Below are 13275 nucleotides of genomic sequence, written 5' to 3' on the forward strand. Positions count from 1 at the left end.
CAGATCTCGGTTTTCATGCCAGCCTCTGCCTTTGACTTCACCATTGAACAAAAAAGACATGTCCCATGATGACAATAGATAGCAGAGTTTCGCGCCGCTCCCTCAAATCAAACGGTCGGAAAAAATATGGGTGTACACGATTGGATCCCATCCAATCCAACAATCTCCATGCATAAGGCGCCCAAGGGAATTCGCCGGCGGAGCTTTTTGGAACTCGACACTCCAGCCAGATGAATGAGGACAAGCATAAGTAGAACATTGTCTTGGTGCAAGCAAAATCGGCCGCCCCATACCACCGGTTAGAATAGCAGAGGAGAAAGTCACAGCGGCGTCGCCCGCCCGCCACCTCCGCCAGAGCAGCTCTTGCGAACAACACATGCCCTGGCTCGCAACTCCGGGTCGCGCTAGGCCAATGCCGGATGCCACGGCTGCCTGCGCCATAGCCTCCTGGCGGCCAACGAAGGGCAGCAGCCCAAATCCACGCGCCACCGGAGATCTACACCACCACCGACACAGGGCACTGCCCTGGTCGCTGCATGTGGGCAAACCGCCATCGCCCCATAAGTTCGTGCGGATGCCCCCGACGCACCACCACCCCGGGTGCCTTTGGCCGCTGGGCCCACCACAGCAGAGAGGGTGGGGGGCAGTGGCGGCGAGGGGAGTCGGAGAGGAAAGAGGCTTCTGGTGGCGCTAGTGTCGCCCCTGGGTGCCCCTGGGTGCTACACGGGGTGCTGATTGTCTATGGGGTGCTGGAAGATTTATTGAGGGGGTAAATAACAGCCAGGTTTTTTTCTTCACAGTTCAGTCCTTTTGTGAACATGGGAGATTATCCAAGGTCTAGGAGCGAAACTAAAATTTCATAATCGATACATCTTAAAATTCTAGTCTTTGAGCACATGATATGTTTGGATTCAGGATACAATCCCAAGAACAATTGTATATATGAACATTACTATAATTCTACACAAGACATGTTCACCACCTCGTAATAATACATTACATCGAACATACACCAAATTTCACTCGTCCTCCTCTGAAATGGCTGTCAGCTCAGAGCAGAAATGGTAAGACTCCACTACAGGGGTCTGCCCATCGTCACAGAAGAATGGCCTGGAAGGCACCTGCAGGCCATCAGTGCCGCCTTCGAGCATCTCTACCACCTCGCTCATCGCCGGGCGATCATGAGACTTCATCTGGATGCAGCATAGTCCAACAAGGCACAGCTTCCTCTCCAGCTCATGCATCTCAGCAGATATCTCACCCATCTCCTGTTTAGTCAGCCGGTCATACACCCACGATGGGTAAAATGCCTGACTTGAGTTCGTTGCATCCGGGTCGGCATTCCTACGTCCTCCGGCCATTTCCAGCAGCAGCATGCCGAAGCTGTAAACATCAGACTTGCAGGATATGACACCAAAGCTCCGGGATACCATCTCAGGAGCTATGTACCCGATGGTTCCCCTTAGGGCACTCAATGGCACAAAACTGTTGTCCCTTGGGTATAGCTTAGCGAGGCCAAAATCAGCAACTTTTGGGACAAAATTGCTGTCAAGAAGGATGTTGTGCGGCTTAATGTCAAAGTGCAGAATCTGCATGTCACAACCTTGGTGCAGGTAGTTGATTCCCCTAGCAATGCCCAAGGCAATCTCATTGAGCTTGTCCCAGGAGAAACTCTTCTCGGACGAGAATATGTACTTGTCAAGAGAACCATGGGGCATGTACTCATAGACAAGCGCCCTCCTCATTTCCTCCGAGCAAAACCCGACCAAACGAACCACATTGACATGGTGGATCCTGCCAATGGTGGAGACTTCACTGATGAAATCTTCTCCATCGCAGCTCGATTTACCGTCTAGCATCTTGACGGCCACATAGACATCGCCTGGGAGAAAACCCTTGAAAACAGACCCGTAGCCACCCTGACCCAGCTTATCTCTGAAATTTCTTGTGACCGCAACGATATCTGTGTAGGCATACCTTCTCGGGCCGATCATTTGCTGCATCAGGAGAAACTTCTCGACTGCATCAATTATGATCCTTGTTTTCCAGTACTTGTGGGCAAGGAAGAACAATACCACGAGGGGTGCAACAACGATCCTGCATAGTACTGCATATATAGAAAAACTTTATGTGGGATCGACATACCAGCAATCAACTTCAATACTAGCTAGCAGTGTAGCTAGATATGTAGTTATGTACTCAGTCGACGTACCAGCAATCAACTTCAATATTGTCGTGGAGAATACTGCTGTAAAGCGTAGTGTGCTGAGGTATCCATCCAAAGGAATAGTACCTACTCCTATTGAGCAGGACAAGATTTCAAAATCAACCATGAATATGGTCGTAATCCAGTGCAATGCAAGAACAGCCTTTGAATTTCCAGGGACTGGGCTGCAGACAAGCGAGAAAAGGTATGAAAGTCAGGGATATATGCATGTGCAAAAACAGAAGAAGGGTATATAGATCCCAAACTCACACAATATGTCTCTTTAGGCAGCCTTTGACGCTCCACAACCACTTTTTATAGTCTACAGGAAACATGACGGGAAATCCTCTCCTTAGGGATTCTACCAGAATTCCATGACTTGCAGTATTGTATTGCATGCTCCAATCGTCCAAAGCAGCCATAGCCAAGTACCCACAAGAAGGCTTAAGGTTTCCAACAGAAAAAGAGTCCATCAACACATAGACAAAAGAAGACCTCATGCTTAGGCAGGAAACCAGTGTGTAGTCACGACTGTTCGTGATCGCCCGTGAACAATTCACAAAGGTAGCCCAAGTAATATCATGTCGAGGCTTCAGTTCGATGAGGCCGTCTGATCTCTGGAGGCCATATAGATAAGGACGCTGATCCAAGCGAGGAAGAGGGCAACTGCTGCTCATGTCCAGGTTCGCGTCCACGACCCAGAAGTAAGAATACTTGTAGTTGATCTCGGTAACAAAGTATGTCCCTGTGTTGATCTGAATTGTAGCCTTGCTATCAGTGCAAGACAGCTCGTACGACGGAGAACCACACCAAGTTGGATCGCCTCGCAGGCGGAAAGGGTATTGGACGCCTTGGAGATGGCCACACGAGAAAGGACGGCAGGTGTACCTATCACTATCTGTAATATCATGTCGAGCTTGAACATCTGATGAAAGAATTGCAAGCACACACAAGAAAATTGTGGCTTGCAAACAAGCAGAACCATGAAACGGGCTCATCAAAGATTCAAGTGTTAGCTCTTGTTCTGCCTTCATTGTAGGGTCTCTTATCTTGTACTGGAAAACCCTTCTCGTCCTTTCATAAAACTTCCAGGAGTAAAAATCAGCATCCGCAGTGTAAGTATGAAGTGTGAAAGCAAACACAACATAGCAATATATGATAAAAAAAGATTTATAAAGGTCCTGCAGAAATATCTGGTCATTGGCAGAGATGGCCAACTTTCTGTCATATGCCAACAAAAGGAGAATGCTGCCATATGTAATAGGCACCTTGTTGACTCCTTCTCAGTATGATCAGGCAGGGATGCTGGGATATGCTGCCATAATTTGGCAGGGGGTTGATACATTTTTCGATAATAGGGGGTTGATACATGTCAATATCAGGACTCCTTCTCAGTATCATCAGGCAGGGATGCTGGGATATTCTGCCATGATTTGGCAGGGGGTAGATACATGTCAGTATCAGGACTCCTTCTCAGTATCATCGGGCAGGGATGCTGGTATATGCTGCCATGATTTGGCAGGGGGTGGATACATGTCAGTATCAGGTCAGGGATTCTATTCTAGTGACGTAGTCCACTTAGGCTTCATTTGCAACCATGCACAGTTGACGACTGAAGGATTGCATTGATTCGTAATGGAAGTAATTCCTCCTCCGCAAACACAACTTGGAGTACTGTTCTTCTCCTATAATTATTATTTTTACTCAAAATACGTGGCTTACCTTCATCTTCATGTTCATTCATCTATACAGCCCGGTACGAGAAAGATGAGCACATTCCTTGTCACAGCCCTGGTGGTCTGGCTCGTCAGCCACGGAACTTACATGGCCACAGCTTCTGCAGCTTGGGATGACCAAGACTTCTTTAGAAACTGTCCTCCATACCGGTGCAGCAAAGATGGACCCGAGATTCGGTTCCCACTCCGGCTTGAACCGCTTGATTCCAGCAACACATCATCATCATCATCCTGCGGCACAACATGCGTGAAGCTAGCGTGCTCTGGCCAAGATACCATCATGCTTCACCCATTTCTTGGCCCATGCAATGTCACCGCCATAAATTACACTAGTGCCGCCCTCAGCATCACTCCGCTTACCTCCGCATGCACTGTGATTCAGAAATTCATCTCTGCAAGTTCACCACCGGCCGATGCTGACCATCCCTGTACTCCGCACTACAGCAGAACTGGAACGCTTGTAGGCTGCTCAAGGGAGTTCACGCCAAGCGGGATTACTCAATTTCCCGTCTATGACGACGAAGACACTTACTATGCTTCTGTCTCAGCTGCAGACAATATTGCTGGCCCACTCTCCTGCCTTAGCAACACAACTCACTTCTCGTATTTGGTGGACGATTATGCATACATGTACGATCTTCCACTGGATTGCAAGGTCGTCTCGGATGCTGCATTTCCGATGTTCAGCACAGGATATTATGGATCAACATCAAAGCAAGTTGGGGAAGAAGAAACCCACCGCTTTTATCACATAGAAGCCAGCTGGAGTGAACCAGAGCAATCATCTGTTCCCTATCAATGCCAAAAGTGCGAACAAAATGGGCAATACTGTGCATTCAGCTCACAAAGGAACATCACATTCTGCTTGTCTCAACCTCATAAAGGTATGTGAATTTCTAACTTGACAAAACCTGCTCCATCATATTTTAGTTTGCTATAATTCCTACTCTTATAAGAATTCACTATTTATAATGGGCTCATATAACATGCTGATAATTCTACGAGTTTTTTTTGTCAAATTATTTGCATGACAGTACGACAAACCATTTGGGAAGCAAGCTTCAAAAAAGAAACACATTATAAGATCATGTGAATTCTCATCTGAGTTGCATTAAGAATGAAAGGAGAAAAACATATGGTCACATGTTTTGAATCCATAGATGTAGTAACGTTGGAGAAAAACTGGGTGGTCAAAAATATATTAAAAACTATCTACACTATTTTTGGAGAAAAGACTGTAGGGCTTAAAGCTCCATAGCAAATTTATGGAGGTTGAACAATGTTTACACAGAAAAAAAAAATACATTAGGTTGTCAATCCATTTTGATAAATCATCAAAGTTGCTTTGCTTTCACTCTATGCATATGCAGAGTGATCTCATGAATGAAGTTCCTCCTCCAGGACCTAAACATAGGCACATAATTAATGTTCTAAAACATTATCTCGTTCATTTGGTTCAAATATGACACAAAGCTAAAATGATGACCTCAGTAAAGAAAGGTTTGCCAAACTTCTGCCTAGCCTCGGCATATATTGCTATGTATTTTCATTATAATTACGCCAATGATCTGGGTATATGTGCTCAATTAACGACCAGCCAAGTCTTATGTATCATAAACATATCCACGATAATTAGGCAGATAGAAAAAACACAGTTGAGATACCATAAACATAAGCAATATCTCCATCGTAAACATGGCCCATGCTTCGGTAGGCCCTCAGCTTGAGTGACTTGATGAAGCTAAGTCTCAGTGACCTCTCTTCCACCCTATGATTGAGATCCGACGTACAGAGACTGCCTCAGATTTGAACTAAAAAAATAAAACTGCCCTGAAAATTTTGAATATTTTTAGTAAATCATAAATGTTTCTTTGTGTATTCTGTGGAATTTTCATATCATTTGGATCAGTGGTTCAGAAATAAATGGCTTTTTGAGCTAAAAAAGTAAAGAGTTATTCATTTACAAACCCCTGATTCAAATGGGATGAAACTTTCACATAACTTCTTTTTTTTTTGAGAATTTCGGAAGGGGTTTCCCCCTACCTAAAATTTATTAAAAAGAGGAGCTAAGGCAGCTCAAAGTTGTACATGCAAGAGATTACAGGGAGGGAGAACATCTAGAGAAAAAGCAAAATCACACAGAGAAGGGAAATTATATAGCCCAATCTGCTAGCCAATGTTGGATAGAAGCTTTCTCCTCATGTTTGGCTCTAAGAGCCCAAAGCTTGCAGGTGTCCATGCACTGCTTGGCAACTATGTGAACTGGGGTTTCAACATCATCAAAAACTTTCCTGTTTCTTGCCAACCAAGTGGTCCACAAAGCAGCTGTAATGACTAAACTCCAGCCATTCTTCTTCTGAGCCGGGCAGCTCTCCCTAGCGGTGTCAAAGATATCTGTAAGATTCTCGCAGCTGGTTAAATTAATCCCTAAGAGCGCAAGGATTTGAATTATTCTACCACAATTTAGAGCAAAATGTTCAGTAGTCTCCCTTTCCTTGCAGCCAAAGGGACACCTCTCGTCCTCCACAATATTCTGACGGAGTAAAACAACTCTCACTTTGATCCTTCCTTTGATCAGTAGCCAGGCAAAAACTTTACCTTTTTTAGGTGCTGCACATCTCCATATAGATTCTGCACCTTCTTGCCTGATACCACCCCAGTTCATGATGTTGTATAGGTTTCTAACAGAAAAAGAGTCTGTTTTGTCCAAACGCCAGCCCTTCTTATCGCCTTGTAAGTTTTGTAAATTACATGTGCCCAAGAACCAAAACAGAGCTTCCTTTTCTTGATCGGCCCGGTCAGAGGTGATGTGGTTAAAAGGGATAGTCCAAACTCCGTCCCTCCAACAGTCCGCAACTGAGATATTTGGCCTAGTGGTGTGTGAAAACAAAGCTGGAAAAAGGAAGCAAAGAGGACCATCAGTCGTCCATTTATCTTTCCATAAAGAGGTAGTAATCCCATCACCCAGCTGAACACATGTAGCATTTCTGTAGGTGTCAATCAACCCCCACAGTTGTTTCCACGCTCTGGTTTGGGTGGTTGGCCTGTCTCCAAAATCCTTTCCTTGCAGGTGTGTAGCCACCACCCATCTGGCCAAGGCGAGTTGGGCTGAGTTAAAATACGGTGGACGAATTTTGTCAACAAACAATCATTTTGAATTCGCAAGTTCTTGATACCAAGCCCACCTTCTTCAAAGCTTCTGCAAACATAGTCCCAAGCAACAAGACAGTCACTACCATTCACAGAGTTTTTCTCTTTCCAGAAGAAAGCTCTCATCAATCTTTCAAGCTCATCAATTACCCACTGTAGTAATCCCATCACCCACATAACTTCTCATCGATGCATTTCCTTTTTACTGAAATTTATTCAATTCTTTCTAAGCAATTTTAATTTTTCAGTTCAAATCTAAGACAATCTTGTACATCCGATCTAGAACGAAGGGTGGAGGAGGCTAAGTCACTGAGACTTAGCTTCATCAAGTCACTTAAGCTAAGTCTGCTTCGGTAGACCCCCTCCCCCAAACTCATTAAAGGTAAAATGGTAATTGGCTCTAATTAATATCCTAGCCTGTATTGTGCATCTCAAAAACAAGCGATTCGTACAAATCCTTTTCGAAAATACTCGCACGTACAACAACTAGCAGGCAAAATTGATTTATAAACAGGTTAAACACATCGTCCAAACAAACAGGCTGGTGGATCGATTCCTCTAGCTCTAGCTAGCTTCACGTATACATAATCAAGGGACACTCGATCCTGGGATTGCCAGACGATTCTTTATTGCTTTTCCCTCTAGGTTTTTGTTTTTGTACACGCATGGTACCCTCATAAAGTCCATGTCCACGGTGGTGACCGGCTCGTGAGCAGATCACCGCCATTGTGGTTGGTCATGGCGATGAACACGTACGGCTTCTGATTGAACTCGGCCCGTACTGGACAAGTGCTCGCGATTAAGACGTACGGGTTTCTAAGAGGCAAAAGTATAAATTAATTTTTGATTAGTTAGACGTAAAAATCATCATGTCCTTAATTATGAAGAGGTATCTAAAGATCTCAGCTCTTGTTATGTTTAAGTTTGGGAGCGGGGGTCTACCGAAGCACCCGCAAACATTTATTCAGCACCAAATACGCCAGGAACTTCAAGTTTCTATGGATGCTACTGGACGAGTCAACAAAGAGAGTAAATGACAAAAAACTACCACAATTGTGCCGGTCGTGACACAGAACTACTAAATGGGTAGGGTCTGTCACATGACTACCAATTTTAGGGCATCTTCGTGACGAAAAGCACTGATTTCGTTATTTAGATGAGTTACACCGTTTTCTAACTATTCGGGCCCACCTGTCAGGACGTGAAAACTTAACTGCTATTTAGTTTTGCAAAAACAACCTCAAAGTATATTTTTTTATCACACACAGATCCAATTTCCAAATAGAAGAAAATAAGAAATAGAAATTTCCAAATACTTCTTCTAGTCCACGGTCATCCAGCTCCCTCGCGCCTGGGATGCAGCGCCGCCGCCCAGTCCTCACGACCGCCGCCGGTTCGACGGCTAGAAGAGCTCTGCCCGACGGCGCCCGCTGCAGCCGCGCTCGCCCCTCCCCCTTTTCCCCGCTGCCTCTGTAGGCGCTAGCGGCGGATAACAGCAGCAGCTCGACGGAGCCCACCCGGGGCCCGAAGGTATACCCCCACCCCGCTCTCAAATCCCCAGTATTTCCTGCGCAATTGCTATTTCCCCCGGTCAAATTCGGTGGCAGATCCATCGTCTGTAGCCCAAATCAGAATGTTTCCTCTGGCTGACGAGTGCAATCTGCCTGCTCCCCCGAATTCCAGCGGTTCCATGGAGGACGCCCCTGACCAGAGCGCCCGCGCCCTGCTAGCCGGGGAGTGCGAATGTAGGGAGGAGCTGCGGCAGCAGCAGTCCCAGGTGGAGGCACTGCGAGACAGGCTCGTGGAGGTGAAGGTCGGGATGATGCGCTCCGAGGGCGACTCCGGCCGGGAGCTCGAGCACCTGTGCCGCAGGGTGAAGGCCATCGCCACCCTGCTCACCTGCTGGCGTACCTGAAGTCCAAGGCCAGGATCTCGTACGCGGTTGCTGGCGAGCGCTGGCCGTCCTAGGCAACAACCGCGACGAGGAAGAAGTCCATTGGTACTTGATTGGTTTTTGGGAAAAGGAGATAGGGGGTTTTCTATAAAAATAGTGGAAAAAAGTCATTTGCTTTTGCCACGTAGGACCTGACAGTGGGTCCCGACTATCAGAAACTGGATTAAGACGCGTAAATTGAAAAATCAGTGCTCTTTGTCACGAACATGCCCCAAAACTGGTAGTCATGGGACAAACGCTACCCATTTGGTAGTTCCGTGTCACGACCGGCACAATTGCGGTAGTATTTTGTCATTTACTCCAACGAAAAACAAAGTTAAGATCTCCTTTGGTTCTATTCTCCCTCTTTTTTTTTTCAAGTACCAACTGCATTCCTTGAAGGATTTTTACTCACCATGATAAGTGGGGTTTCAATGATTTGAAGGTAAACTCAGATCAAAATAAAAAATTATAATAGAAATATATTAATATCACAAAGATACCAATTACACCCAGTCTCTGCAACAACGGATACACGCAGCCAATAAAAAAAATAAGAAGCTAAAAAAGAAAAGTCCCGCTATAGTGTTCTAGTCCTTGTAGCAGCAGCCCAAACACTACCAAAACAACACCTCAAGTCTAAGTTCTAAAAAAGACAGTGCACAAGCACCATTGTCGCCTGATCATATCTCTTAGATTTTCACCTTGAAAAAAGTTCCCGCTCTTAAAATAATGCCTTTAACAAGGCTATTGCCAAGCCCAACCAATTAAGGTCAGACCTTGGATTTTCACCTTGAAAGGTAAGACATTGAACTTCTCGTGTTGTCGCCCCCACTCGCATGCTACTGCTACAAAGTCCGAATCACCAAGCAAGTTCCTCATCATTGCAAAGACTCGAACCACCATTCCTAGTCCTCAGATCGTGACTTCCATGCCATTCTCCACCTCCGACTTCACCATGGAATTAAAAGACATGTCGCGTGATGGTAACCGCACTGCTCCCTCATGGAACCAAACGGTCGGAAAAAACATGGGTGCGCACGACCGAATCTCATCCGATCCACATTAGGCGTCCAAGGATGTTTGCTGGTGGATCCTTCTGGAACTCAACACTTCGGCCAGATCAAGGAGGACAAGCATCCAACGGATCTTCATCTTGGCGCGAGAGGATCCCTAGGACTGCCGCCTTTATTCCAGACCTGCGGGCAGCGGTCTGTGCAGCGACCCCATGTCAACCACACCGAGCGGAGACCACGAGCATGGCCAGGCACAAACCACGCTAGGAGGCCAAGCCCGACCACTCCCGACTCGGGGTGGACTAACGAGCTTCTCGGATCGTTAAAGCTCGGCTCGTTAAGCTCATGATCGTTAAGGCTCGGATCGTTAAGCTCATTAAGAATAACGAGCTGAAATCATTGTTTGGCTCGACTCATTATGTTCTTGCGAGCACTCATGAGCAGCTCGTTAAGGATGCGCATGTAGCTAAGCATACATATCTACCTCATCAGTATTCATACCAACACGGTAAGCAAACTCTAGGCTATTTACTTGGCATTAGGATTAGACAATGCAAAGAAAACATGCGTGAGGAAGAGCGGAAGCATAGCATTTTTATCCTACCGAAAGAGTTTCAAGCACGGTTAAAGAGCACTATTTTGCTTGGCCCCTTCCTGCCGAAAATTTGAGATAACTAAAGCGACTCACGGTCAGAACGGGTGAAGCCTAGCTTGTTACCAATCTTAACGAGTACCTCACAAACATAGTCGGCTCGATTGTTTAGCTCGTTAACCTTAACGAGCAAAAACTCATGCTCAGCTCGGCTCGTTAACAAAATGAGCTGAGCTTAAACGAGTCGAGCAAACGGGCACTCATTTAACTCGCCGAGCATCGAGCTTTTTGTCCAGCCCTAGACTCCCGACCAAATTCGGCCGCCTCTAGCATCCATGACATCGCTTTCCCGCAGGTCACCGACGTGGCTGTTCTTAGGATGCGCCATCCCGCCAAGATCTCGTCGAGATCCACATGGTTGAGCACCACCAAGCAGATGGCCGGAATGCCTCTAGACCCGACCGGCCCCACCCCAACAGCCGCAAAGGTCGCCACAACCGAGCATATTAGGAGGGCCGCCGCCCTTGGTCCAAGCCATCCCGTGCGTCCACGGGAGGAGACAGCCCCGCCACCATTGTTCACTGAGCGGGCTTATCCCGGCAGCCTCCTCCGATGGCGGCTGCGAGAGAGGGGAGGGGTGGGAAGGGAGGGTAGCGGTTGTGATTTCTAGGGTTTCCCCGTGCCGCCCAGGGAGGACAACGCGAGGGCCTTCCGAAGAATCGTTCCTTCCTAGATCAAAATAAATGCTAGTTCATACAAGTAATCCTACTAAAGCTGTAAAATATATGTATATCACTATCAACATTACTTTGGGGTAATAAGCCGACAGTTTGATGTGAGGAATAGAATTGGCTCACGTCATATTCGTCAGACCACCCTACCAAATACAAAAAAAAAACAAATAGGATGTAGGGAACACTCCACGAATTTTCCCGTGGCAATCAAGATGCGGATTTTCCAACATCCTATTTGACCGGTATTTCATATGATGTACGGATTTTCCCCAAAACAAAAGTTTATCCTATTGCACTGACCGTGTAACAATGTTGGATCTTAATTTTTCTTTCTCAAGTTATAATAATTCATTATTGAAAAATGTCATAATAAAACAACCAAATCTTATTCTCCTCTTTGGTATTTGCAGGTTCACGTGTCAAATTCATTGCAGGTACTACTTCTGTCCAAACATCACTTTTATTCAAACAAAGGGGAAAAAACTATTTATCTGCTGCAAAAAAATAAAGTAGAGAGCTACTTCACATTATATTACCACATCCCCATTACAATTACTGAAGCGATGACTTCCAATCCTAATGAATACGCTGATTTCCATGTGTTCAGCCACATCGTCGGCAGCTTCATTTGTTGTTCTTGTTTTGGTGGTGGCCACTGCTCTTTATCTTTCACTAAAGACAAGATACAGCGAAGAGATACATCTGAAGGTCGAAATGTTTCTCAAGACGCATGGAACATCAAACCCCACAAGGTACACTTTCTCCGAAGTTAAGAAGATAACGAGACGGTTCAAGCATAAATTAGGACATGGTGGATTCGGAAGTGTGTACAAAGGTGAGCTACCAAATGGAGTTCCCGTGGCAATCAAGATGCTAGAAAACTCTAATGGAGAGGGGCAGGAATTCATCAATGAAGTTGTTACTATCGGGAGAATCCACCATGCAAACATTGTCCGCCTCCTTGGCTTTTGCTCTGAGGGGACAAGAAGGGCTCTCATTTATGAATTCATGCCTAAAGATTCATTGGAGAAATATTTATTCTCGGGTAATTCTAGTATTTCTCGAGAGCACCTAGAACTACACAAAATGCTGGATATTGCTTTAGGAATTGCAAGAGGAATGGAATACCTACATCAAGGATGCAATCAACGCATCCTCCACTTTGACATTAACCCTCACAATATCTTGTTGGACTACAACTTCAGTCCAAAGATCTCAGACTTTGGCCTATCAAAGTTGTGTGCAAGGGACCAAAGCATCATTACCTTGACCACGGCAAGAGGCACTATGGGATACATTGCACCAGAGATATACTCTAGGAACTTTGGAGGGATATCCTACAAGTCAGACGTTTACAGTTTTGGCATGCTGGTGTTAGAAATGGTGAGCGGAAGGAGGAACTCAGACCCAAGTATTGAAAGCCAGAATCAGGTATACCTCCCGGAGTGGATCTATGAGAAAATAATCATTGGGGATGAAATGGTGGTTACATTGGAAATGACACGAGAAGAAAAAGAAAAGATGAGACAGCTGGCTATTGTGGCACTATGGTGTATACAGTGGAACCCAAGAAACCGGCCATCAATGACAAAGGTTGTAAACATGTTAACGGGGAGGTTGCATAATCTGCAGATGCCCCCTAAGCCCTTTGTCCCATCTGAAAATCACCACATGCCATAAAAAACATGAAGATCATATTACCAATTACCAAAGTGTACTAGTACCAGTAGCATGTAGAAAGTTCGATTGTTTAGTCAACTATGTTAGCTACTTGATTTAGCTTATGAGCTACTATATTGTTGTGCTATTAAGCCCAAACATATTGCACTTGGATTTTAATTGCAATGAAATAGTTGGAAAATGAGGACTTACCAAATTATCTTATCCTGTCATTGCTGTGATTTGTCT

General features: G+C 45.5%; 2 protein-coding genes across 2 annotated transcripts; one reads left to right on the forward strand and one right to left on the reverse strand.

Annotated features, from left to right (window-relative positions):
• Positions 1–1019: 1019 nt before the first annotated feature.
• LOC124656371 (rust resistance kinase Lr10-like) lies at positions 1020–3240 on the reverse strand. Its single transcript, XM_047195128.1, has 3 exons — positions 2475–3240; positions 2213–2293; positions 1020–2107 (listed from the first exon to the last, which is right to left on the reverse strand). Exons 1-3 carry the CDS (start codon positions 3238–3240, stop codon positions 1020–1022), a joined length of 1935 nt encoding a protein of 644 aa, XP_047051084.1.
• A 733-nt stretch (positions 3241–3973) lies between these two features.
• Positions 3974–13047, forward strand: LOC124651101 (rust resistance kinase Lr10-like). The gene is made up of 3 exons (XM_047190242.1): positions 3974–4826; positions 11778–11801; positions 11975–13047. Exons 1-3 carry the CDS (start codon positions 3974–3976, stop codon positions 13045–13047), a joined length of 1950 nt encoding a protein of 649 aa, XP_047046198.1.
• The last annotated feature ends 228 nt before the right edge of the window (positions 13048–13275 follow it).

This window comes from Lolium rigidum, chromosome 5 (assembly GCF_022539505.1).
Source record: "Lolium rigidum isolate FL_2022 chromosome 5, APGP_CSIRO_Lrig_0.1, whole genome shotgun sequence".
NCBI classification, from domain to species: domain Eukaryota; kingdom Viridiplantae; phylum Streptophyta; class Magnoliopsida; order Poales; family Poaceae; genus Lolium; species Lolium rigidum.